Source organism: Cyprinus carpio, chromosome B10 (genome assembly GCF_018340385.1).
Source record: "Cyprinus carpio isolate SPL01 chromosome B10, ASM1834038v1, whole genome shotgun sequence".
NCBI lineage: Eukaryota > Metazoa > Chordata > Actinopteri > Cypriniformes > Cyprinidae > Cyprinus > Cyprinus carpio.
Genome location: NC_056606.1, coordinates 20,205,604 through 20,233,316, shown reverse-complemented (window position 1 = coordinate 20,233,316; position 27,713 = coordinate 20,205,604). Strand labels below are relative to the sequence as shown.

At 37.9% G+C, this 27,713-nt stretch overlaps 5 protein-coding genes across 7 annotated transcripts in view; 2 read left to right on the top strand and 3 right to left on the bottom strand.

Moving 5' to 3' along the window:
• Positions 1-10,312, bottom strand: part of grk3 (G protein-coupled receptor kinase 3) — a 51,822-nt gene extending 41,510 nt beyond the window's left edge. The window contains exons 1-2 of the mRNA XM_042733119.1: positions 8,015-10,312; positions 1,526-1,602 (exon numbers count right to left, since the gene is read on the bottom strand). Of these exons, the coding sequence (XP_042589053.1) occupies positions 1,526-1,602; positions 8,015-8,127 (190 nt within the window). The 5' untranslated portion in view covers positions 8,128-10,312. The remainder of the gene's footprint in view (positions 1-1,525; positions 1,603-8,014) is intronic.
• Positions 10,313-11,327: 1,015 nt separating this feature from the next.
• Positions 11,328-14,969, bottom strand: LOC109098205 (beta-crystallin A4-like). 3 transcript variants are annotated; one of them, XM_042733117.1, is made up of 6 exons: positions 14,812-14,969; positions 14,446-14,492; positions 13,330-13,448; positions 11,906-12,047; positions 11,648-11,790; positions 11,328-11,560 (listed from the first exon to the last, which is right to left on the bottom strand). In XM_042733117.1, exons 2-6 carry the CDS (start codon positions 14,482-14,484, stop codon positions 11,413-11,415), a joined length of 591 nt encoding a protein of 196 aa, XP_042589051.1. In that variant the 5' UTR covers positions 14,485-14,492; positions 14,812-14,969; the 3' UTR covers positions 11,328-11,412. The 3 variants fall into 3 exon arrangements, with proteins under 3 accessions (XP_042589051.1, XP_018967355.1, XP_042589052.1); XM_019111810.2 differs by having other exon boundaries at positions 14,446-14,489; positions 14,812-14,962; XM_042733118.1 differs by having other exon boundaries at positions 14,446-14,521; positions 14,812-14,838.
• Positions 14,970-17,230: 2,261 nt separating this feature from the next.
• LOC109098179 (beta-crystallin B1-like) lies at positions 17,231-19,584 on the top strand. Its single transcript, XM_042733116.1, has 6 exons — positions 17,231-17,284; positions 17,534-17,680; positions 18,299-18,417; positions 18,793-18,925; positions 19,005-19,147; positions 19,230-19,584. The coding sequence occupies exons 2-6, from the start codon at positions 17,555-17,557 to the stop codon at positions 19,348-19,350; spliced, it is 642 nt and encodes a 213-aa protein (XP_042589050.1). The 5' UTR covers positions 17,231-17,284; positions 17,534-17,554; the 3' UTR covers positions 19,351-19,584.
• A 670-nt stretch (positions 19,585-20,254) lies between these two features.
• On the top strand, positions 20,255-24,648 carry acads (acyl-CoA dehydrogenase short chain). The gene is made up of 10 exons (XM_042733115.1): positions 20,255-20,380; positions 21,383-21,546; positions 21,641-21,790; positions 22,122-22,233; positions 22,419-22,570; positions 22,781-22,951; positions 23,544-23,681; positions 23,806-23,901; positions 24,036-24,092; positions 24,174-24,648. Exons 1-10 carry the CDS (start codon positions 20,353-20,355, stop codon positions 24,324-24,326), a joined length of 1,221 nt encoding a protein of 406 aa, XP_042589049.1. The 5' UTR covers positions 20,255-20,352; the 3' UTR covers positions 24,327-24,648.
• Positions 24,649-25,883: 1,235 nt separating this feature from the next.
• LOC109097894 (claudin-4-like) lies at positions 25,884-27,449 on the bottom strand. Its single transcript, XM_019111511.2, has one exon. The coding sequence runs from the start codon at positions 27,300-27,302 to the stop codon at positions 26,652-26,654; it is 651 nt and encodes a 216-aa protein (XP_018967056.1). The 5' UTR covers positions 27,303-27,449; the 3' UTR covers positions 25,884-26,651.
• Positions 27,450-27,713: the final 264 nt, after the last annotated feature.

Sequence of the window (27,713 nt, the reverse complement as noted above, 5' to 3'; positions counted from 1 at the left end):
TTGTTTTTTAAAAGTTGAACTTACATTAATTTTACATGGCTTTCTAAACATGCCGCTCTCTTGAGCGAGACGTGAGTGCAACGCTGTCTCTCTAGAAAATGTGATAAATATGCGTTCTGTGTGAACGGCTTGGTTTCAGTTTTGACGTAAACAACATCATCTGCACACTGATGCTCTAGTTTTCCGCAATATATTGAATGAACAACGTAGCAGCGCTGCATCTAGTGGGTTTAACTGGATAGGCTAACAAAAGCATTAAAATGCAATGACACTTACATCGTCGTCGGATTTAGTGCGCCACTGATACGGCTGCCTGACGGCTGACGCAGACCTAAAATTCGAATTCAACGTTTTTGCATTTGAATGTGATTTTTTTTTTTTTTTTTGACGAATATTCAAAATTCATTTTTGACAGCCCTAGTGCCATCAGAACGAGAGTCCAAACAGCTGATAAAATCACCACAATAATCTGAACCATTAATGACAGTTTTGTTACTAACAAACACACAGCTTTTTACTTCACAAGATGTTAACTGATGGACTGGAGTCATGTGGATTACTTGTGGATTATTGCAATGTTTTTTTTTAGCTGTTTGGACTCTCATAATTACTCCAAACATTCACTGAAGAAAAAACAAACTTGAGCAAGTGATGTAATGCTAAATTTCTCCAAATCTGTTCTGATGAAAAAACAAACTTTTCTACATTGGACGGCCTGAGGGTAAGTAATTTTTTCAGCAAATTTTTATTTTTGGGTGAAATATTCCTTTAATTAATTACTAGTTTTTCCTTCAACGCTCAAACCCCAGGTGGGGAAACCCTGTTCTAACAAATCTATCCATTTTGTTTGTTAAAACGGGTGATAAGAATCTCAGCTACCCTAACGAGGTGCTATCAGTGTGTTATTGTGTACGTGTTCAAAATAAAATAAAAAAACTAAGAAGAAAGAGAGAAACCACTGGAGCAGATCCTCACTTGGGACTTCAGACACAGAAGTAAGTAAAAATGAAAGTTAATCAAAATCTGGGGCTGGCTGCCGTGTTCCCATGGTGCCTTCACAGCTCACACTTCACACATTTCAGCAAATGCCTTTTTTTCCAAAAGCACCAAGTGGAAAAAAAGCATGCTTTCACTTAGGTACCTGAGGTTATTTGGGCATATGCATTTATCACACCACAACACATGAGCATTTGTACAACACACTGTCTGACAAAGAGTTTAACTGTTCAGGTGACTAATAGAGAAAAGCAGACATAACGGCCAGTGGTTACAAAGAACAAAGAGCTGTCTTTGACTCGGCAGATAAGAAAAAAAAGGAAGAACAAGATCCTTATTTAACTTCATGGTGATTAAAATGTCCTCCTCAAGGGTCTGTGGTGTTTTTTTAGAAGCGTATTCGAAGAATTACTCTGTTTGCATCCTCAATAATGGCCTTTTTACAAATCTGAAATGATGACAAAGAACTTCTGACCTTTTTACAAGGCAAACCTGGCTCAAAGCGACATGAAAGATTGGGAAAACTTACCAATCTTCTGGTTGAAGATTTTGTCAAAGGTCAATTCATCCCTTTCTTCCAGGTACTTCTGCATGACACTCCGAATACTGCAGGAAAATGGGAAAAAAATACTTTAGTTCAAAACATGCAAAACAAATGCCATCCAAACCCCACATCAGCTAAGACCCATCTGGCCTTGAGAGAAAGGCAAGAGGATTTGTCAGCCAGCCTCCTGCGCTGCCCTTCCACCTCAATCCCGGCCTTAGTTTAGCTCTCTCCACAACCACCTGCTCAATTCTCCGCCCGTCGCTTCCCAACGGAGGGCACTGCCGTGCTGCCCTGGGAGAGGGTGTTAATGAGCAGCAAGTTTGGGAGACTGAATCCATTAGCACCACCTCCAAGGGCTCATTATCACCCAACCACAGCCCCACAGAGTCAGAGTGCATGTCAGGGGAGATAGGATTGTCCCGAAACATGCTCCTGCAGTCCTGGACCAGAAACGGACACCCCTGTAGTGAGTGACCTGACACATTACGGTAAACGGACAGGGCTTATATCAGGACTGCTAATATAAATAGGGCTGTGTGATGACGAAAACTCATTATATATTTATGGTAATTTAGTTGGCGATATAAAATTAAGCAATACTGTAAATATTATGAAGATGCAATGCAATTTATATTTAGCCATTAAGTTATATCAGTGTGACAGTGTGCAAAAATTGCACAGAAAAGACAAACTGTCCATTTCAATGAATCAATTCATGGCTCTTATTCAACTATACATTTGAATCATTATAAAAATGTCACTATACCATTTTAATAAGTTCAAAAGTTTGGGGATATTTTTTCTTAAGAAATTGACACTTTTATTCAGAGAGGATGCATATTGCTAAACATGCAAATTGATCAAGAGTGACAGCAAAGACATTTAAAATGTCACAATAGATTTTTATTTCAAATACATGCTGTTTCAGGATTCATCAAAAAATTCTGAAATACGTTTCATGATTTCCACAAAAATATTAAGCAGCACAAAGGTTTCAACATTAATAATACTAAGAAATGTCTGTTGATCAGTAAATCAGCATATTAGAATGATTTCTGAAGCATCATGTGACATTGAAGACAGGAGCAATGATGCTGAAAATTCAGCTTTGCGCCACAGGAATAAATAACATTGTAAAATATCTTCAAGTAGAAAAGAGTTATTTTGAATTAAAGTAATTTCACAATATTCCTTTTTTCCCGCATTTTAAATCAAATAAATGCAGCCTTGGTGAGGATAAGAGACTTTAAAAACACAAAAAATCTTACTGACCCCAAAACTTTAGAACTATATAATGCAAAAGCAAATACTGCTATTGATTACCATGTTTTTGTTATATTGGTTAAATCATTAAATATTTCATCTAATTCTAGCATTAAACATTCTAAAAACACCCGTCCAAGTAATTTCAGAGCAAACACATAAATAGGGATATATCAAATCAATATAAGCTTTAAAATAATATTTTAGCGCCCTGCCCTAGTAAATGACTTAACACATTACTGTAAAAAGCTAAATCTGATATTTGGATCACTTAAGTGGCTGAAAGCTCAAGCCTGCGATGAGCTCTTTTAAGACATAAACTTTTCATTTATTAATGACTACATGTTTTACTCACGCACCGCATTCACATTTTATAGCCTGGCCTACATTATTATGACACATTAACTGGCCTTTAGCATCTCAAAAGTGGTAGCTAGTTCAAAACCACCGACTAATGGATACAATTTAAACGCAGTATTATACCCGTGCAGGAGATATTGCATTCAACCACAACAAGCGCGACCCCTCGCTGCCTGTCTCTCTCCGGATTCAGACACATTCATCTCTTTATCTGTCTGTCTGCAATCGCATCAGTTCCATCCCACGGTCCAAAGTCTACGTGACTGAAACAATCTCCAGTCTCTTCCACTCGTCTCGCTGTCAAACAATCCCACCAGCTCCTCAAACACTTCCAGTCATGCTGTCAAAATCTCACCTCTCTGCCAGCGGGCTCACGACTGGCCCGAGGAGAATGTAGCAGAGCCACGCTATCTCGCTCCGCCGCTACTTTCTCTGCTGGCAAAGGACAAAGTACCTTCTATTTATTAACAAACGCCTTTGTTGTACCATTAGCTTATGCTTTCTTATGTACACTGGATAATTTCTGCTGTCAATATGGGATATTGATACGGTTCTCTTACACCACAGAGGTTTAAAAACGCTTACTGAACAACAACAACAACAAACAAGTGCTTGAGTGTCACAAGAAGAGTTTGACGTTAAACAACAGTCTTAGTACAAAGGTGCAGCTGGGAGTGGCACAAAGCTTACGGATCCTGTAATAATGCTAATGATGGGGACACTGATGTCAACGGCTAATGCTTTCACTCGATCTGTGGTAATGCCGCCCTGCTGCGGACTACAGTAATCCCTCACTAAAGAGCCACTAAAGCAGACTAATCACAATGAGCAGCGGATGTATGGTTTACCACTTTGCCGAACGGAAAAGCCAACCCTTGTTATGGTTTCAGATTCGAACCGCGCATTACAGCATCATCCGGGGAGGCTAAATAGCCCACCGGCACATGCACCATCTCGGACCCAGGGTGAGACGTTTATATTAGCCTTGGCGTAGAAAGGAAGATGATTAATCATAAATGAATCTTTGCCGCGAGTTTACTCTGCCTGTGTCCTGATGCTGGCTGACTCAAAGAAGATTCTTCAAAAAGCCTGACTGAATGCTTTTACATAGGTGACAATCACTTAGGACAAGCTCTATAAATAATCAGCAGGTCAGCAATAAAGCTGAGCGCTTAAAACGCACTAAAGATATTCTCGTTTCAAGGTTTCAGAACCATCACGTCAACAAAATCGTCTTTAAAGCTCAAGGTGGCACAATTTCAATTTCTATTAGCATGCTTAAAAAAAAAAAAAAGCCATGAACACTGAGGTTAATTCATGCAACTTTACATTTAACAAGCAATTAAAGCAACTAGTTAAACAAAATTATTCCATCTATACCAGCGTTTCCCACAAAAGTTTGTAAGCTATGGAGCATGGTACATTTTCAAGTTAAGCGCATCAGTTAGGTGCTCCATCCCATTTTCAGGGATCATACCGAACAGAGTCTTTGCATTGACTTGGAGCTGGTAGACTTTTTAAAGGGGTCATATAATGGGATTTCAAGTTTTCCTTTCTCTTTGAATGTTACAAGCTGTTCGTGAATAGATAAGATCTGTAAAGTTGCAAAGCCTAAAGTCTCAAACCCAAAGAGATATTCTTTATAAGTTAAGACTTGTCCACGCCATCCTAAAATGCCTCATTTAAACACGCCCCCACATGTCTATGTCATTTGCATAACGCTGCCCAGATGTTCGTTGTGAAAGTGAAAATACTTTGTTTGGCCTTCCAAAAGAAAACACAACTAGAAATCGTTAATTTAAGAAAATGGTTAAGTTGTATTTACAACATTGTTCCAGAACAGTTCAACCCAAATATTTAGATGTGAGAAACGCATTTTATGGAGGACTGTTTCCTGATCCTGGGAGAGAAGACTACAATGCCGGCACTTCTGACTCACAGACTGAAAGTACGTTTACATAAAGGATTTGCCACTGATGATTCAAACGCGAGTTCTGAGCAGTGTAGAGCAGCGGTTCTCAATTCCAGGCCTCGTGCCCCCCTGCCCTGCACATTTTGTATGTTTCTCTTATCGCTTCAGACATTTTTTCTATTCAAACGTAAGTGCCCTGTGAAGTGGACATCACAGGATGTCCCGCCATGATTCTAGTTTAAAGCAAACGTACCGTATATGTTCCATTCAAAGTGCATTGAAGTGTGTGAGACGTGAATTTAAATTGTATTTATTTACAGAGGTATATGATGTCACACTTCCGTGTGTGAAGACGTTGCGCAGCGCAAATCCATGAATGAATGTTCCAAAGTGAGGTAAACTTCAACACATTTGAGCACTGTTTAAGGACCATGTCAATCGGAACAGTTCATGCACGGTGCTCACTTCTAATGAGCTGATTAGAGCAGCAGCATTTACTACACAGAGCCATTGTTCACTGACAAGCTGAGCAATATCGCGTTCATTATTGGTGAAGAATCGCCTGCGATTATGAATGCGATATTGCGTTGCTTGTCAGTGAACTACGGCTCTGTGTAGTAAATGCTGCTCCGTTTGAAAGCAGATGCTGGAGATTTACTACTAATCAAAGAATCGGCTTTACTGATGAGATGTGCATGACAATCGAATTCGATTTTTTGCACAGCTCTAATGACCATGTGAATCATCATGTTCTGTTGTTTGCTACTTTTTGTGCATGTAAAAGTACTTGCTGGGAAGCAAATGTTAGTATTTTTAAAGGGTCACAGACACTAATCCATTCTAATTGAAAATAATCTTGTCGGTTAACGGTTAATAAAGGGTTCACGAGTGTCGGTTAGGAGAAATAACCAAAATGAACATCCCTAGAATACAACAACATCAAGTTTATATTATTATTATGCCTAAGACAGAAACATATTACAATTGCAAAGATACAGACAAATAATTTTAATGTAATAATAGTTGTATTGCTTGCTTGAAAGCAAAAGATTTCCCCACACAGATTTCACAAAGGATTCAAACTGTTCACAAAAAAATTTATGTAATGACCGATAGAAAATGACCTGTTTGATTTGAAAGTGACTTCTGTGTGAGCTCTCTACACTACTGACAATACACAATGGACCTTTTTGCCCTGTAAAAATTAATCAAAATAAATGTAGCTAAATGCCAAGTTAATTTTCATAAGTGATACTTTACAGTAGTAAAATTACAATACTGTCCTAGTTTTGAGTTACACCCTCACTACATTCTAGGTAATTAAACATTGAGAAACACTACCATAACACGCTGAGGAAAAGTCTTAACATGGCCTTAATTGCCCATATTTCCAAGAATGGGATGCATTGCTACCTGTGCACTTTTAACCAGTCTTATCTGTTTACCTGACAACAAAACTTGCAGCTACACCGAGAGATCACTAATCACCTTAAAGTGTTATATAAACTTTATAAACATTCCAACTACTGCAATTCCACGAATGCACAGGCTATACTGAGACACATGCTTGTGTAAACTGTACAATAAAAGCTTTGTGTTGAACCACAGGCTTTACATTGTAAACTGACAACCGTATCACCACAGTGATCCAATGAGATGAGCAAACTGTGAAATATGAAATACCATTTCCTATTTCTTGGGCCTTGGTTTGTGACCAATAGCAGGTCTAAATAACATTTACAATGTTCAGTCACCCGATGGGGTAGTAAATGGCCAAATAACTACATAAAATCTGACGGCATAGTCAGTTTATCACTTTTACGGTTTTCGGACAATACACACAAGGGACTCCTCACATGATATCCAAGAGGACAGGTACAATAAACTAACAAAGATCATAATTAACAATATTTTAGGCCTATCTAATTATGTTTAGTATAGGTTTACTATGAAACAACATCAGATTCCTTGCTTTCAGTGGAACAAGAATTGTTGAATGTCTAGCTAATATGAAGTGAACTAATTCAATCCGACATAAATATAACATTTTTATATAAAGATTATACCATTTGAAAGCAGAAGTGAAAAACTCTAAATTAAAAATGATTAATCAAGACAAACAAAACCACATAACTGAAACTGAAACACATTCAACATATTACATTTATACTGCAATACAATACAATAGATACTGTCTGCTTCAACACTTCCAAGGTCTAAGCATTCAAAAAAAGTCACACAAAACCCCAACAAAGGGCATTTGTATGCCTTATTGAGTACGCAAGCCCAAATGTGAAGGCAATGTCAGAATTTCGACCCTTTTTACAGTGAATATCACCCTCAACCCTGTGCAAATCTACAGGTGATAAGAGCCATTGATTCACACGGGGGAATGTTCCCAGCAGGCCTCAGTAACTGCTGAACAACCTCAAAAACACTAAACACAGCACAAAAAGTGTGACATTAGCTCTAATAACACAATAATTAGTATTTATTTAGCCAACGCTTACAAAAAAGTACTGTAGTGTCGCCACGGTATCATAGTACTACTAGTCAGTACTGTATAACAGGCCTAATTATCAAATTCATAACATCGTATTTACATGTTACTTTTAAGTATTTAAATAACATGGTATAATACTAAGCTATATACACAACAAGCTAGTCTAAAAATAGCATTGTGTTTTCTGTAAGCGAATGAAAGCAGTAACGTTAAAAAGTAAACCCTGTGTGTAACGTTACGTTACATGAGAGGCCATTGCTAAGGATGGTGAACACTTAAAATCGCTTATTTAACACCAAATTACATGAATATTCAGTCAAAATGCAGTGGAAATTAATACCTTAATATGTTGACATGTCAACCCACCGCTTCACAACAAAATATTAGTCGTAATGAGTATGAATTATCTGTCTGACAGACTCGTTCCGCTTACCTGGGTTCAGGAAGGATGATTTTCTTGCTCGCGCGGGCCGCTGGAGTCGATTTGCTCTTCTCCATCGCCATCAGGTAGCTGACATCGGCGAGAACCGCTTCGAGGTCCGCCATCTTCGAGCCCTCTGGGTCGAACCGAGTCGCTAACGGCACCAGAACCGGCTGTGAGGGGACGGTGGGCGGACTTAGCACGAGACGAGCGCGGGAGCTGTGATGATGATGATGCGCGAGAGAGGCGCGAACATCTACCCCAGCCTCAGTTCTTTTATTATCGTTTTTTTCTCTCAGAAGTCTCTCAGAAATCAACCATCGTGGCTGAAAATAGACGAAAAAAGCAGAAGAAAGAAAAAAAAATCCACCCGGAATTGAAAATCTATAGGTTGCTTATCTATAAAGCAACGTCACCCTCAAGTCCACCGGAGTTGCAGAAATTACTTCTCGTTTCAGAGAGAAGAAATATGCGTGCATGGCATCACCTCCAAGTCCGGAAATGTCCAAAACAATGATAATTCTAGATGGGGATAACGATAATATCGATTAATCGAACCCCCCATCCAGCACCCACCCCCTTTGGGTGAGTTTAACGCGAACGACCCACCTGCGGGTGTAACGACCGTCAAAAAAATACATGCAAGTTCATTTAAGCCACCGTCTGTGCAGATGAATGGAAACAACGGGCTTGTTAACTACAAATACATGCAAGCTGGCCAGTCAGTGTCACAAATAAATGATGCTCAATTCAAAACGTCGATGCGATCCCGTTAAAACCCACAAAGATATAGAACACGAGCGGATAAGACGATCTCCTTAAGGTGGCTATTAAAATAAAGCAAGCCAGCTCGCTGCAAAACTGACAAATCACCAATGCATGAAAATGGACGCCGATATTCCCGTTCAATCACATTAACCAGTCGACAGCACGCAAACAGACCACATATAATAAGGGTAATATGAATCCTCCTCTTCTTAAAAGGCGGAAAGATGGAGGAAATCTGAAGCCCAGTGGTTGGAGAAACATAAATAATGGCTATCGATGCGACACGAGCTGCTGGATTGTTTTCTGAATATCCAAAAAAAGCGTTCAAGATCTAAACAGCATATGCATTTGTGTAAATATCCTGGTAAGATCACAAACAAATCCCCATTTTTGTGGTTCGATGTTTGAGATCTGCCTGTCACTCCTCTTGCTGATCCAAGCTGGTTGTCTTGAATTCAGAAGCCGATTAAAGGGACAAAACTAAACTAGATGCGTTTCGATGTGTGGCAAGTACATTGCCTCGTGCAATGCAATGCAGTTTCCCTCTTAAACTGGATTTGCTTGCTTGTCAATTTATTTATGTAATGAGAGGTGTGCTCTAAGCAAAAAAAAAAACCGCCTGAGATATTGCTCCACTGTAACCTACAGACGAGAGGGGGGCGCTAGAAAAGGAAATAAGCAAATGTGAACGAAAGCAATCCGAGTTTCCTTTTTCTAAAAAAAAAAAAAAAAAAAAAAACAACAAAAAAAAAACAAAGTCGCGATGGTGCCACAAAACGTGGTCAGATGAGACTGCAACACATGAATAAACATAAAAACACAGCTGTTATTAAGCTGTGAAAAAAAAAAACACACAAAAATAAAGAGTTCTCCCTGAAATCTCTGCGCTAGATCTTGCGGAACTTCATATGCATGGCTGTGCGTCTCAAACTCGAGCTTATATGGACGAAACTGTGAGTTTCGAGGAAGAAAAACGACGTGGCTTTTAACCCCGACACGCTTCGTTCAGGGGTTTCAAATGTACTTTGGATTTTTCGATGTTACTGCCGAGAGAAATCACTCTTTTCGTTCCCATCCGCGTTTGGGTCGCAGATCCAAGTCTTCATCTCTTCCGACATCGCTCAACAAAAACACTATATCCGTCCACATAAAACACTCCAGTCCGATCCCGCTCAGGTCCTCCGGGGGAGAGTGCTTCTTGAGGAGTCCCTGCGGTTAATCCAGATGGGAATACACGACTATTTTCGTGTTTTAGTGCTTGTGTGTGAGTGAGCTGAGCCCCACGGCGCGTCGTGAAGTGAAATTCAGGCTTTTCTGAGCGCTGCACTTCCTCCCAGCGGCCGAGTCGACGCAAAACCCGGCGCTGGAGCCGCAAAACATGGAACTGGATCGACGAGGCGGAGCCGGACTCCAGTAACGCAAAGTATTTGAGGTGTGTAGTCTCGCATTCCTTTTGATTTCATTCAGTGGCACTTTTGTTTTATTGCCATTTTGTTATATTTCTTTAACTAAATCGATTTACGCAACACATGCTCTCTCTTGAAATAAAAGCGGCCGCTAAATGACTAAATGTAAATGCAAAAGCGTAAAAAACGAGGTACGTTAAAACCTACTACGGCGAAGGCTGAGTTTTGCATATTAAATAGATCCTGCTGACGTTGCTTAGTAACCTTCCTGAAGCGCCCAGTCACGTTACCTCATTAATATTCATAAGTCGAACCTTCCGCATAGAAGGATTTTTCATTGGCTGTCTGATATCGCCCACTCATTTTTCAGCAAATCTGCTGGGCGTACTGTGGCACGTCACTGTACGTAATTAAATATTCATAACCCGCGGCTATATCATAGTAGCGAAGTCTAGTGGCTGCGCCATGTTATCAAAATAAAAATTGTTGTGTAAGCGCATCCCACCTCTTTTATCAACAGTGCATCTACAAAAAAGCATAGTGCGTTTTGTTGTTTGGGTTTCTCCTTTCTGTTCCTGGTCATAAGATTTAATCTGACAAACAATGATATTTTAACCCACTTCTAGGAACAAGTTTAGTCATGTAATGGACCGTTTTCGTTTATTCTCCAAAGAGGATTATGATATTTTGTTTCTCAATAAACCTGATTAATTTATATTGCATGCCTTTTTGATCATTTGGCTTGTAGGCTTATTGCTCCCTCTGGCGGAAAATTGGTGAAAGTGCATTTTATTTCCTTGGGATAGTTCAGTCAAAAATAAAAATTGTCATCCTTTCCTCACCTACAAGCTTGTATATGTTTCTTTCTTCTGTTGAACACAAAATAATGTATTTTTAAGAATGCTGGCAATCAAACAGTTGATGGTAGCCATTGACTTCCATAGTATGAATGAAAAAACAATAGAAGTCAATGGGTACCGTCGGCTGTTTAGTTACCAACATTCTTTAAAATATCTTCTTTTGTGTTCAGCAGAAGAAAGAAACTCATTTAATATTTCTCAGTTTGTTTGAAAGTGTCCAAAATTCAGTGTTGCTCTGAGGTTTTAGTAAATGCACTCTTTTTTGGACACAGATTTATAACAGGAGGTCAGTGAGATTTAAGAAAGACAGTTTATTTAGCATTGGGCAGAAAGGGGCATGAGAGTTTTTGCAAGGAGAGGGGCGAGGAGAAGTCCGTTACTGCTGGATACGGCGGATGGACTGGATCTGAGGGGTCTGGCAATGGGAGCCAAACTCCTTGAAGTATTTGTACTCCCCACAGTGGCGGTCACACTCCATGATGTACTGGTATCCACGGTAACCAGGGAACTGGTAGCACACGAACCTGTTGCGTGCGGATCGAAGAACAGTCAGCGGTGAATGAAAAATGCGAAAGGAAAAATGACACAGAAGAACCCAAACAGATACTCACGCTCCGGACTGAACACGCATAGAGCCCACTTCATTGTTGCACCATCCCATAGCCTGAAGAGAGGGGTAGTCGTCACTGAGCTCTCCCTTGCGGCCAAGGTAGTTCTCCCTCTCATAGATGGTCATTCTGCACTCCCTGTGGTTCTGGGAGGAATCATATTAAACATAATGTCAGCCAATGAGCATGTTTTTTCCAATGCAAAATGAGGTCAGATAAGGCAGGTTGGGTCAAAGTGGTTTTAAAGCTTTGTGAACTTACAGCGCAGGAAATGGGTCTAAAGGAGGTCATTCTCTCGATGTGGTAAGCATTGCTTCCTCCAAAGGCATCGCACTGAGGATACTCACCACGCTCCAGCACAAACTGGTGACCCTGGTAATTTCCGTGCTCGTAGCCGACCCACCTGAAAGGGTTAAACCTCAGTTGAACTTGTGTGCCACCGTGTTGTTATTATTGACTACTAAAGTTATCTTTTTAGTTTGATTTAAAATAAAGCTAAAGTTAAATATAAATATTAGATGAAAAAACTTGGCCTTGGCAACTAAATGAAATAAAATAAGATGAAATACTGAAATGACTAAAACTGTAATAAAATAAATAAATAAAAATAAAAATAAAAAAAAGACAAAAGCACATAACAAACTTACTTAAACTTGAGCTAAAATTAAAATGAAAACAATTGAAAGTAAATGCAAAATATTATATATATAAAATACACTGAAAGAACTTGGTGTTGAATATCACTTTCAGAAATTTCAGAAATAATTACAAAGTAACACATATTAAATTATTACAGTAGAAAGACTTGTGAAACTTACTCCAATAATCTTATCAAAATTGTTTTATTTACAGCTTTTTCAGTGTTGTTAACTGAAACGATTATTATTTTTTTTAATTAGCTGAAATAAAATAAAATAAAATATAAATATTAGATAAAAAAAATTACAGCTTAAACACAAATAGGTATGCCTTGGCAACTAACTGAAATTAAATTAAAGTTGAAGTGCTAAAATAGCTATAAGTGAAATACAAAATAAATTAAGGCTAAAAAGACATATTAAACAAAAAAATAACAAAAAAGACTGAAAACTGAATATATATATATATATATATATATATATATATATATATACACACACACATACTTTAATGGTATATATATATATGTACTTTTAAAAAATCATGTATGATTTACTTTGAAACAATTTTCAATCAGAAATTGCTAGTACATTTCTCAAGTAATTACAAAGAAATGACAAATCACACATTGAGTTAAACTTGAAGCTTTGAAGTAGAAAAACTGAAATAGTTTTTTCTTAAAGAACATACTCAAAATAATGTTATATTTACACCGTCGAAAAATCATCTTTTACTAAAACAACACTGTGGCATCAGTTTGTCGCATGAACTTTTCAAATCAGACTGTCCTTGTACATCAGAACATGTTCTTAAGTGACCTGCCTGTTCAGATTAAGGTTACATAAATAAAATGCCACATGGAATAAGAGCACGCTTGTTAAACAAAACCCCTGCTGTATACATTGCTTTTGGCCTTATAGAGCATGTTTTTATGTGAGTGAAGGGTCAGATCTTGTTTTTTTCTGATATGAAGTCTCAGCTAGTGAAGATGATTGGCACAAACCTCAGGAATTCGATCAGACAAAGAGTTTGGAGAAAACACTCACGCTCCGCTCTCCACTCTCAATGAGCGCACAGTCTCGAAACCGAACTCCATCACGTTGCAGCACTCGGAGGTGAACTCATGGTGACGACCCTGGAAACACTCCTCGTCGTACACGATGATCTGGAAGACAGAGGTTGGGCACCTTTAAAGATTTCAAGGGAACTATTAAAGACTTGCATGTTGGGGAAAAGGCCAAATGGGATGTGAAGCAGTCTAAAAGCAGCAGTTACTCAACACCAGCGGATACATTTGAGGACTTATACTATTAAATTATAGCAAAAGCGTCCAGATAACAACATTCCTGGAGCACAACAGCTTATTTTGAAGATCTTGATGAGTGACAGCATAGTGTCGGATATGCGCTGAAAAAAATTGGCATGTATTGGAAATTGCATGTAAATTTCATTGCAAAGAACACAGTGAATTAAACCCGAAATTAGAAAAACTGAAATATCTTTTTCTTGTGATATGTCTTTTTTGTATGTATATTTGTTTGATTTACATCTTTGAAAAATCGGAACATTTTTCTCAAAGATTGCTAGTAAACGTCACAATTACAAAGAAATGACATGTCATATATTAAATTAATGTGAAATTTTGGAGGAGAGAAAATGAAATACTATTTTCTTGTAAAATGTACTTCAGTAATCATTGTTTGATTTACAACTTTGAAAAAAAAAGTCAATTTTCTCTTAGAAATTGCTAGTAAATTTCACAAACAAATACAAAGAAATGGCAAGTGAAACACTAAATTAATGTCATATTTAGAAGTATAAATACTAAAATTTTCTTGTAAAATGTATTTCAATCATTTTTGTTATAATTTTGTGATTTACAATGAATTTTCACTCATAAATCTCAAGTAAATTTCACAATTGCAAAGAAATGGAAACATTGAATTAAACATGGAATTTTGAAGCAGAACAAAAATAGTATTTTCTTGTAAAATAGTCTCTTATTTTATTTTATTTTTTTAAATGACTAAAACAAAAAATATAATATACTAAAAATGGTGTATATTAATTTTCACTCAGATATTGATAGTAAATTTCTCAAACAATTACAAATAAATGAGAAGTAACACACTGAATTAACTAACACTTTTTTTTCAGCATACCTTCCAATGGCCAGAGAACTTGGTGCAATGGTGAGTCATCTTGTCTGCTTGAAAACAAAGAGCAAGTTGATTCAAACTGTTCAAAGTTCCAGATTAAACATAGAATTAGTCACTAAAGATAATAGTGATGACAAATCAGCATCCCATACATCTCACACACACACGAAACAGCACAAGCATGGATGCGTATCTGAATTAGACTAAGTGAGACTTTACATCAGCACTATGTGCTCTGTTTTTGACTCATTCTCAAGTTATCGGACCAAACAGGAAGGCCTCTCTAAAAGAAGCCGTGGCCTGTCGTGGTTTAGACATATGAGGGAGGTGGGGGGACAGACAACGGGCCCATAGCAGAGAAGAACTCACCTCGCTTTGATGCCCTTGGGACGTCCTGATGTGAGAGTGAAAGCTGGGCATGTGCATGTACCCTTTTAAAGCCTCCCCTGGCAAAGGGCCCAGTAAAAGCCCCAGCTCAGCAGCGAGGGAGGGGCCTGCCATTGTCCAGGTGACAAAGGAGGGGTTAAATCTATACAGTTGGAGAAGTGCAAACGCCACACTATCCCTGCCTGGATCCAGGCCTCGGACCTGGACACACGCAAGTCACAAGCACATACATGTTAAGGGCCGGCGAGGATCTGAGACGGTGCATGTGAAGAGGGAGATGTGCTGGTCTTGGACACATCCCATATATGACGCTCTTGTTTTGGTTCAGTGAATGCGTTGAAAATAATGATTGACAGCAGGGCAGTGATGCTGTGAAGATGTCATACACTTACAGTAAATAACATAATAAAAGATACTAAATTATTCAAAAGTATTCAGATTTACACAATAATATATTTAGCTTTTGTACAATACTATACAGTTTTAAAGTATCTCTATTTTGTGGCCCAGGATAATTAGGTAAATCAAACTTTTAGATAACCTTTAAATATGTTGAAGAAAATAATTGATCTTGGGCTTGGTTTTTTAATAGTTTGGAGATGTGAAAACAAAAAGTGAAAAAAGGCTAAAAACAAACAATTTAAAAAATAAATAAATAAACATTTATTTATCATCACCAGTCTTCAATGTCACATGATCCTTCAGAAATCATTCTAATAAGCTGATTTGCTTCTCAAGAAACATCTTTTATTATTGTAATAATATTGAAAACTGCTGTGCTGCTTAATATGTTTTGTGGAAACAGCATTAATTTGAAAATAGAAATCTTTTGTAAAATTATAAATGTATTTACTGCCACTTTTGATAAATTGAATGTGTTCATGCTAAATAAAAACATTAATTTCTTTAAAATAAACATCTTATTGACCCCATACCTTTATATGTTATTGCTATATTTTACATTTAATAGACATTTATTTATTTACTTACTTAGTACATACATACATATTTATTTAAGCCATTTTCATAGTCTCACAAACTCTCTGCAGTTCCATATCCAACCCCAAGAGAAACCTTGACAGAAATGTTTAACCACTCCAGATTATTTTTAGTTTTAATCAATAAATATGGAATTCTGACCTTCATTAACATTGCAGGAATGTAATCTAAAATTAAATAAATAAATTGACAGTGAAACAACTTTAATAATAATAATAATAAGAAGAAGAATACATTCAATTCATATAGCAAATTTCAAACATAAAAAGCAAACAAAAAAAATTCAAGTCAGAATATAAAAAACATTTATTATATACAATTAGATGAAAACTGTAAGGCTTCTATAAAGCTAAAACATGTTAAGGTTTGTACACTGCTCTTTATTTATCACTGTGCTTTCAAAGGTTATTGCTAATCAGTGAGTCAGAGTAAGGAGAGGCTCTCAGAAGATACATTGCAGTTGTTACAGGGCTATTGCAGCATTCATTTGAGAAGATTGTAGTTGTATATTTCATAGCGCATGTTCAAAGAGTACCTGTGAGACTCTGTGCAGCTCCATGTGGGATCCTTCTGTTGCATAACAAGCTGATTCTGTGTCTGCTATCACACATACCAAGACACAAACATGACCTAAAAGATGCCACTGAAAACGTAATATGAAGCCTAAAAATCATGACTGGAATCAAACCATTAATAGATATCAGATATGGATTTTAATATGGCCAACATTTTGTAGCAATAATAATAATAATGAACACAATATTTTATATGTATAAAAATATTTCTTATGTATAATAGTAATAATCTCCAATAGTAATAATAATCATAATTATAATAAAATGCACTATATATTAAAATATAGATTCATATATAAACATCACAAGCTCTCTAGTATTTACTACTACTACTACTAATAATAATAATGCATTAAACCAAAAAAATATATAAAAAATTATATATGTATTAAAAATAAAATATTAAAATATATATAAAAAATAAAAAACTAAATATAAATTAATTTGTGAAAATAATAATTGCACACAAAATGTATATTATATATTGTAATGCATTTGAAATCCGAGTGCAAACATCACAGCGTGTATTTCATGTGAAACTCAGGCAAAGTCAGAGAGCACATTAGAGAGCAAAGTAGAGTGGAGTAGGATCACGTGACCCCTGACCCCTGTCCATATGCAGCCTATAGCATATAGCTAAGAGGGAAAGTGGCATTGTCAGGGCTTTTCATTGAGAGTAAAATGCTTACGGGCGCTGTGGGGAGAGCCTTCTGGGCTATGCGATGACCCTGCGGCTTTGGCACAGGCAAAGTCTGATGACGGCGTGTTTCTATTGTACCCTGAGCGCCTCTGTACTCCCCTTGCCAGAGTATAAAAGTTAGAGCACTGGTCAGAGGGGGCCAGCACGAGCCAGCCAACCCAGCACAGCTGTACTCAAGCAGGTAAGAGCCCAGGTAAAACGGACACAGCAAAAGCTGAGTCCCTTCACCATCTCACAGATCTAGTAGGGAATTGCCCTGGATTCACTGGTTTTTCAAGGATTGGAACCAGTTGAAATGTGAAGCCCAAACCGTACTATCCCTTACATTCAACCCCTGTCCCACAACACTAGTCCCACATGGATGTTTTGGAGTATACGCACCAGTTTCAAGCCTCATGACATTTTCCCACCCTTTGCTCTTTTCTCACAGACGTTCTTGAACCCCTTCATCATGTCTCAGACTGCCAAGTCCGCCACCAACCAGGGCACTGACGCCAAGGACAAGGGAGCTCCCGCCCCTGCCGCCACCAGCAAGGCTTCCAAGACCGGAGACCCCGGATACATGGGTAACTACAAAGTAAGTATCTGTGTTCCACTGGTTTCAGAGATCGGATTTTGTCAAACAGACCACTTACAGACATTATGATTAACATGAAACCTACACTCTTCAAAGTAAAGTATCTTTATTGGAATCTTTGGGTCACAAAGAACCTTTAAAATCTATTGATTTTTAATGCTTTTTTGAGGAACCCAAATGATACTTCAACAAATAAAAGAAATATATAAAATGAGTTCTTTTTGACTTCCATGAAGAACGCTTAACATCTATAGAACCTCCATTGCACAAAAAGTTCTTTGTAGTAGAAAAATAATCTTTAGATAGTTAAAAAACAAATAAAAATAATAAAAATAATAACTTTAATCTAAAATGGTTCAAAATTCTGAAGAACTTTATTGGCTTCTATAGTTCCATTCAACATCCATGGAAACTTTCCATTGTGCATAATAGAAAAAGTTCTTTAATGGTTTTAAGAAGGTTCTTTGGGGAACCCAAAATGGTTCTTCTATGGCATCGGTGAAGAAAAATCCATTTGGAAATTTTATTTTTAAGAGTATCCACAAAATCAGGCTAAATTGTGGAATTAGGAACGTAAGTGGGAAACCTGGTCATGCTCTACTTCTTCGTCTCCTGCAGATCTTCCTGTTCGACCAGGAGAACTTCCAGGGCAGGATGATGGAGGTCCAGAATGAGTGCATGAACGTTTGTGAACGCGGAATGGACAGAGTCCGCAGTATCATTGTTGAGTGCGGCCCGTAAGTCATGGACATTTTCTAACGTGGATGGGAAAAACATAGAGGCTGTAGTTAAAGCATTGAGATACTTTTATAGTTTATATCAGTATTTTGACTTCCTTTGTTAAACTTTTTTTGGTTTTGTGTTTTTGTCATTTTTTATTATTATTTTATATATATAGTTTTTACTTGTTTTTATTTGAGTTTTAGTATTAGTTACTCTAGTACATAAAGTTAAACATTTTTTAAAATGTGAAATGTTCACTTTTTCATTTTCATTTTTCTTAATATAACCCTGAGCTATGTCTAGTAGGTACCATCCTTTTCCCTCCGTACTCATGCTGTCATCCCTCTTTTTTTCTGGTATACATCTGTCCCTGCTGTCCATGTCTTCAGCTTTGTTGCCTTCGAGCAGACTAACTTCCGTGGCGAGATGTTCATCCTGGAGAAGGGCGAGTATCCTCGCTGGGACACCTGGTCAAACAGCTACCGCAGTGATTGTCTCATGTCCCTCAGACCCATCCGCATGGTAGGACACTCGGGAGAGCATCGCAACTTCTCCTTATTGTATTCAGATGCATGTTGCTAATTGGTCCAAATGCCTACAGGACCCCATGGAGCACAAGATCTGCCTGTACGAGCTGTGTGACTTCCAGGGCAACAAGATGGAGATCCAGGAGGATGACGTGCCAACCCTGTGGGCGCATGGCTTCTGCGACAGAGTGGGCAGCGTGAGGGTTCCCGGTGGAGCGTGAGTACCAAATCAAAACCTCAGGTAACGGCTAAGAGCAATACTATCCCATGTTTTACACACTCTGTTCCTCTTTTCGAAGTGGGTGGGATACCAGTACCCCGGCTACAGAGGCTACCAGTATCTGTTTGAGTGCGGCGACTACAGACACTACAATGAGTTTTGTGCCTTCCAGCCTCAGATTCAGTCCATGCGCCGTGTGAGGGACATGCAGTTCCACCAGCGCGGCTGCTTCAACCTGACCACCGCTAAACAGTGAACTCATCCCGCTGTGGTCCTGTAGCATAAAGACTAGCCTTCTCATGGCGCTTTTTATCCCCGTACCTCCCCCTTTTCTCTGACTCCTCCCCCCAGAATAGATTCATTTAAATTGTCCCAGACAATCTAACTGACTTTTTATGATGCCAATAATAAACATGTTTTGGAAAAACAAAAAAGCTTGTCATTCTTTTCTTACATTTAAAGGACTTAAATACACAAATACAGACTGCAATACAAATACACAATTCACTCAAAAAAAAAAAAAAAAAAAAAAAAAAAAAAAAACATTTTCCAGGGAAAATTTAAATATTTAAAATAGAGCTACTTGGTTTTAACCAAATTCTCATGTGAAATATATTCCATAATTTGAACATAATGTGTATTATATGGGTTAATTATATGGTTTTAATATAGCAATTAAATATAAATCGTATCTTTATAAATATTTATGTAATATTTCATTTCGATTTTTATAATATAATATGTATTTTTTATACATTTATATTTAATTTAAATTCAATATATTTGTAATAATTTTTAATATCTGTAAACCTGTTATTTATCATATTATGCATTAGTATCACAGTATATGTGCTTTTATTAAGATGTATCTTATGCTATAATTTCACTGCTTTATAATAAAGAGTGAATCCTTTAATTTACTTAACATTTCGACATACATAGATTAATAATTTAATTTAAACTCAAATAATTTTAAAACTAATATCTGTAAAACAATTACTTATCAGATTATGGATTAGTAAATATACAGTTTCTGTACTGTAGTTTTTTTTATCATATTAGAGTGAGACGTTCATTTACTTAGACATTTAAAAATGAATATAAAAGTCCGCGTTACGTCACGATCACATGACCCGACCGGTCGCACACCGCTTCCTGTTTGCTGTTGCGAAAGCTGATGAAGCTGATACATAGGAGCCAAGATGGCGGCGCTTTTCAAAGCACGGAGAGGTCAGAAATAGAAATGTTTCTGATTTTTACTGTATGTTTACAGCAGTGTCACTCGCAGCTCACGAGCGACCGTGTGCGCATGTAATATGCAGCTGGATGCGTTTGCAGCTAGTTAATTAAAGACACCAATCCAGAGTGATTCTAAATCCACAAACATTTGCACGACCGTCTAAATCTTTTTTTTTTTTGGTAATTGAATAAATATTACCGCAGAACATAATCGTTTCCTTTATACGACGCTGTTTCGGTTAGGTCAAAAGTTAAGACCGTTAATAAACTAGTCAGTAGATACAATAATAATAATGACGTGCTTAGTTTACCTTATTAAAATGAACTTGAAATGTATTCTCCATGATTAGGCACGAACACGGATGAAATCTGAAAAGTTAGTTTGCTGTGTTCGTGTTGTTTTGGGTGCTTTATTGTCATAGGTGGGTTAATCTTTACCCTGACAGCTGACATTGTTTCATTCAATGTCATAAACAGTCAAACTACTGCTGGTTTCTTAAAGAAATGCACGCGTTATGCATTCACAGTTGGTTTATGTAATTAATTATACATATACAGAAGCACAATTCTACAATTTTTATGCTTTTTTCTCATTATAGCTATTTTGGATGGTGTGAAAGCGCACAATGACCTTTTACCTACTTTTACTCTGCAGGTTCTGCGCATGCGCATAACATATAACTGCTACTAGTGAAATATGAGTGTGTGTGTGTATATATATATATATATAAACTAACATATATAGTTTTTTGTAATTTAGCCATGAAAGTTTCATGATTTTCTTTGTAATTTTACTATGCAAATGCTGTAATATTCAAATATTTTCTACTGATTAGATTGATTTAGTTCCAATGTATCTTTGATTTCACTGCTTTATCATTAACCTGTTTTTGCTGAATCATCATTTATGTTGCCGTTTCATTTTATCATTATTCATTTTGTAAGTATATACAGTATACATGTTACTATAATCTTCTTTTCTGTATTTATCAGCTCTGGGCATGGTGGTAGGGCATGGCGTTCGCTGTTTGAGCCAGCTTGCGGAGCTGCCAGAGTTGCACCAGATGATGAGGCAGACATGTAGGGATTACGCTCAGAAAGAACTTGCGCCAATCGCTGCTCAGCTGGACAAAGATCACAGGTTCCCAGCCAAGCAGGTAAAAGGAGCTTGAGTCATGGAGCGCCACAGTATTCACTGTCTTTCGATGAGAGCACGTGAGGATGATTGCGGTTGGTTTTTGGATGGTGTAGGTACAAGAACTGGGAGCGATGGGTGTCATGGCTGTAGAGGTACCTGAGAGTCTGGGTGGAGCTGGGATGGATTATCTGGCGTACTGTCTGGCCGTGGAAGAGCTCAGCAGAGGATGTGCATCGACCGGAGTTATCGTCAGTGTGAATAATGTGAGTCGCCTTTTATTCTGTGAGTCAGTGAATTCTGCTAAATCTGTTTAAGTGCATATTTAAAACTTCAATCTGTATATGGTTAAACAATGAATTTATGCAGTGCCTAAAGAACTCATGCAATTAATAGCAAAAAATATATTTTCAGATATATTTTTAAATATTTTAAAAAAATGTCCAAACATATTATTATATACATATATTATATACAATCACTATTGCTCATACTTTACAGGTTACTGAACTGAATCTCTTCAGAATCAAACCTGTCCTTTTCATTATCATTTAGCTGAGATGTAATTCTGCATGCGATTGAATTGTTGTGTTTTAGTCACTGTACCTGGGTCCAATTCTGAAGTTTGGCACAGAAGAACAGAAGAAGCAGTGGATTACTCCCTTCACCACGGGGGAAAAAGTTGGCTGTTTTGCTCTGAGTGAGCCAGGTAAACAAAGCTGTGGTTGTCTGCTTTATAACAACAACCAGTTGTGGATTATTGAGATGATTTCATTTATACTCTACATCTATAGATCCATAGAGTTGCCATTTTTATGCTAACATCAGTAAGGGCTTGTTTTCATCTTAGTGTGGTATGCAATGTTGCGTGAAGATATGTTTTTCGCTATAAAGGAAACGGCAGCGATGCAGGTGCGGCATCAACACTGGCACAGCGGGAGGGAGACGAGTGGGTTCTGAACGGAACCAAAGCCTGGATAACCAACTGCTGGGATGCTTCCGCCACTGTCGTTTTCGCCACAACAGACAAGAGCTTAAAACACAAGGTTCGTGTGCGACGAATGAACTGATTTGAAAACGAATGATTATACAGTATTTATTTTTTTTTTTTTAAGTACATAAAAATATAAAGAGCTGAAATTGTTTTGATTTTATGTATTCATAGGGTGAATTGGGAATTTTCTAATGAAAAAATATATATAAATGTATAATTATTTATTCAATGTATTAATTATTTTATTTTAATTAAAAATCAGGGAATTAGTGCCTTCCTAGTGCCGATGCCTCATCCAGGGTTGTCTTTAGGGAAGAAAGAAGACAAACTGGGAATTCGAGCTTCATCGACTGCCAATATCATTCTGGAAGACTGCCGCATCCCACTCGGAAACATGCTGGGAGAGCGCGGAATGGGCTTTAAGATTGCAATGGTATGGCTGTATGTCATTTTTTGACTGTACTACTGTACCAAAGCATAAAAGTAGTTATTCTACTTTGAAATGTGCGTTCCGTGTTGGAATCGCTGTTTTTGTTTCGATCTGTGTAATTCCACCCACTGACAGTTTACCCAATAGTATTTCTGCACCCCGGGTTGCCAGTTGGTGGAAAACACAGCGTACTGTATGGCAACCATTGAATCCAACAAATAAACTGGCTCAGACATTGCCACCTGACCTAAAAAGCCTCGGCATCCATCTAAAAACCTCTATGTCCAGAAACATATTTAAATCCAGATAAATCAGCTCATCAACTTACACTGTAAGGTTCATCGCCTTTTATTGTCAATTGCGCATGCTCCTGTTGCGTGTCCTCAATCTGGCAACCTGTGTGATTGCAGAGTCTAAAGAGGAAAGGTTGGGAGTCGGGAGAAACAACTCTCTTCAATATTTAGAATTTGGAACGCAGTACCATTTCAGCCTTTGTCAGTTACTGTAAATAAAACCATTTCATTTTAGTCAAGTTAGTTAATAAACTAAAGCTTTGTTTACATGTGATCTAACGCAGCGGTTTTCCATCCCACAGCAAACTCTGGACAGCGGGCGGCTTGGTATCGCAGCACAGGCTCTTGGTATCGCTCAGGCGGCGCTGGACTGTGCGGCTGATTACGCTCATAAAAGAACAGCTTTCGGCGCTCCGATTGGGAAACTGCAGGCGATACAGGTGATATAACTCACTATAACTCTCCCTGTGTGACATTCAGAGGGAAAGTGGAAAGCTTTAGTGTTTTCATTTTTCATCTGGGATGATTCAGCTGCTGATGTTTCTCTGTAAATGTCTCTTTCAGTTTAAACTGGCAGACATGGCCTTGGCCACAGAGAGCGCTCGACTTCTCACCTGGAGAGCTGCAATGCTGAGAGACGCAAAGAAACCTTTCACTAAGGTTAGTCTGTTTTCTTATAACTAACTATTGTGAAGTTTATGGTAAATGTGCTAATGGTTTGTTTAAACTTGGAGTTAGTGGTGCAATGAATAGTATGAAAAATGTGTGTATGTGTGTGTTTGTTTGTACTGCAGGAAGCTGCTATGGCTAAACTGGCTGCATCTGAGGCTGCTACGTTTGTCTCCCACCAGGTAATCATCAAATAGATATTTTATTTCTAAACCTATCATACTGTGTCGATGCACTAACATGAGTATTTTGTTGAAATGTGGGCCATCCAGGTGCTGGGCGGGATGGGTTACGTCACAGACATGCCTGCTGAGAGACACTACCGTGACGCCCGCATCACAGAGATCTATGAAGGCACCAGCGAGATCCAGAGATTAGTCATCGCTAACAACATTCTCAAAGAATATCAGCAGTAGGAGAGCTGATGTTCACGTCGACACTGTGCCTAGATTGGCTGATCTGGTCAGTCACAGATCTCAGGACTGTGTTACTGTGACTGGCCACTGAAGATGTATTAATGTTGCTCTATCACAGATTGAGTGACTCGAGACTGTTTGAAGTGCATTTTCTCATTTGTGCCACAAGAATGCAGTAGAGAGTCTGGATCGTTTGCCTTTGTATCAGACTGTAAGGACTAATCTTCACTGGGAATTTAAATGCATATCTGATTGTACATAATGAATTGTATGTATTTGTTATGCATTTTAAAATAAATAATGATATCACATTTTAATACTACTATTTGTTTAAAGTTGGTTTATTGTAACACCTTGTTGTAATTCTAAGATTCCTCTGATGATACAACTTGGTTTTTAATTATGGGTAAAGGGAAATTGTTTATGGGACAAAGTTTGAGGGTGTTAAAACAGATAGCATTTCTTTGGCCAACTTAAATAATACAATGCTGAAATCATGAACAATTTTCAGTGGGCTCCAAAAGTTTTGCCTAATTTAATAATAAAAACTGCATTAACAGAAGAAAAGCCTTAAGTTTGATTAGTGACCTACAAAAGTTCAGAATATGAAATATTTTTTATTTATTTTTCAGACTTTCTGTTATCATAAAATAAAAAAAAATGGTTGCATATCTCATATGAATATTTATTTATTTCATATTTGCATATTTCATTTCAGAAACTAAAACAACTTTAAAGAATCCTATTAAAGAGCCCTGTTTATTTAACATGTATGCATTTGTTAGTGTGTGTGCTGTTTGTTAGCTAATGGGGAAATGAGTGCTTGACCAGATTTGGCTTCAGTCCCACGTGCTGCGGGTCTCTAATCTATCGGCCACATCAGGGAAGAAGAGGCGCCATCATATCTTGTGTGCCGTATTTTTTTGTAATTTCAGAGCATGTGAGCTTTTCCCAAAGGACTTAGAACTGGGTCAAAGTTTCAGAATTCCTGAGACCTGAAATGATGCTGATGATTTTTTATGAGGATAAAGGTCACGGCTCTGACTTTTGTTGTCCTTGCTTTAACAATGCCTAAGGTTAAAGGAATGGTTCCCACCAAAACATGCAGATTTTCACTACACAAGATGTCATTTCTGGACTAGAGTGGTGTAGATTACTTGTGGATTATTGTGATGTTTTAATCAGCTGTTTGGACTCTCATTCTGACGGCACCCATGCACTGCAGTGCATCCATTGGTGAGCAAGTGATGTGAAGCTAATTTTTCCAAATCTGTTTTGGTGAAAGACCAAATGCATCTACATCTTAGATAGCCTTAAAAAAACATAAAATTTTTATTTAAATAATACTCCAATAACTACTACTTACAACAGCAAACAAAATAAATTAATATAAACACATTCATATATATGAATGTCATAGCATTAGATTATTTTGAAAAATAAATCTAAAACAATATCATAGCATTTTCTACGATTCTTGTGTGCACTTCAGACATTTCATGCATATGAAACATGCCTCATTTATGTACTATCAAAATTATGCAACTGGACACATTATTACCAAAAGACCTTTTATTTATTATTTTGAACATGCAAAGATTTACTGAAAAATGGTTTCACACAACTATTTACAATCAGGAGGTTTAGATGATCAAAACAGTCTCATGTAAAGCTGCAGCCTGGAGTCTATAGGCAGAACAATAGACATTATTCAGTGTCTTATTGAAGCACAGACCGTGCCTAATTAGTGCACTCTCATAAAGCGGAGCAAAAACAAGAAATATAGACCCTCCCTTCACCCCCCCTTACGCCAGAGTGATTAAAATCAAACACAAACAAGTGGGCCGCTGACCCTAATATCATTAACTAAGACAAAAATACCCGTGTACATCTAATTCGTTATTACTAGGACAAACTGTTAAAGGAGCTAAAGACAGAAAAAATATAATCAAACATAGTTTATACATACATAAAGTCAAAGTTTATCCATTCTGTCAACTGATTATCTGAATGTTTGCTAAGTTTAGTACAAGACCTGTTGCATGTAACTCGGAAGTTGACTGCAATATGAGATCTAAAACTATTTTAAACATTTTTTAACATGCAGTTTTAATGAATATGCAATATTTGAACTTATAAAAATCATTTCTCACACTCATTTATAAGAAACAGAGCACCTAAAAATACATTTTCATATATATTTGAACCTTAAATCTTGTTTTTGAATTAAAAATACAATTATCGATGAACTACCAAAATATTAAAGTTTACAGCCTTGAAAGTCCATAAGCACAGAGCCACTAGTCCATGGTTGAACGTTGAGGTTCACACATAGTTTTGTTTATATTCCACATTGATTGATGTGTTTTTTGTAGGTGGAGATACATATTGTAGAGGATATGAGGATTTCTCATCATGTGGACGAGAGAAACACAGGATCCCTCCTCCGACCAGAAGCATGGCAGACGCTGCCCATCCGATGTAGAGCGCAGCTCCAATTTCTCTCTTCTTTGCATAAGGCACTTGAGGGTCGTAGAAGTCTGAGATGATGTTATTGGCCATCCAGCACAGAGGCACCAGCACAAACAAGCCGGCGATGATGTATATCACCCCTCCGACGTTGACTACTTTGGCTTTGAGAGAGTCTTTACTGATGCAGTTGGTGCACTGAGCGCCGGCGATGGTTATCATCAGAGCCAGGACACCCAAAACCGCTGAGATGACCGTCAGAGCCCGAGCGGTCTGGAGGTCAGTGGTCAGCGCCAGGACGGAGTCGTGCATTTTACACTGCATCTGACCCGTGCTCTGGACCACGCAGGACATCCACAGCCCGTCCCAGATGTTTTGCGCCACCACGATGTTGCCCTCGATGAAGGCGGACACTTTCCACATGGGCAGCCCACAAGCCACCATCACCAAAAGGGTCCCGGTGACGCTCAAGCCAAGTCCAATAATCTCCAGACATGCAGAAATCATCTTTGCAAAGTTATTTTTTAATGCAGTTTAGAAAGCCTAGAAAAAGTATTTTTGTTCAAAGCAGGTGTTCAGAGCAGAAGTAGCTCTACATCGCTTGGCAGTGTTGCAGAGTGAGATGCGATGGGAGTTTTCTGCTCTTGTGTGGTCTTATAAGTGCACTCACAACAAAGAGGAGAGGCTCCAGCCAATCAGAGTGCATCGCGTCTCCCGACAGCCAATCAGAAGTGAGACACGCTGTGCAAAACTGGATAAGACTGAACTGCATCATTCAGTCTGAGTTTTTAAAAGTGGCGTTAACAACAACATACTGGAAGTGTGACTTCCTCGTCTTCCTGGTATTCTTTAAGAAGAAAAGCCCACTTTACAAAAGGGGGGCAGGTGTCAAAACAAGCACACAAATGTATGAGATAA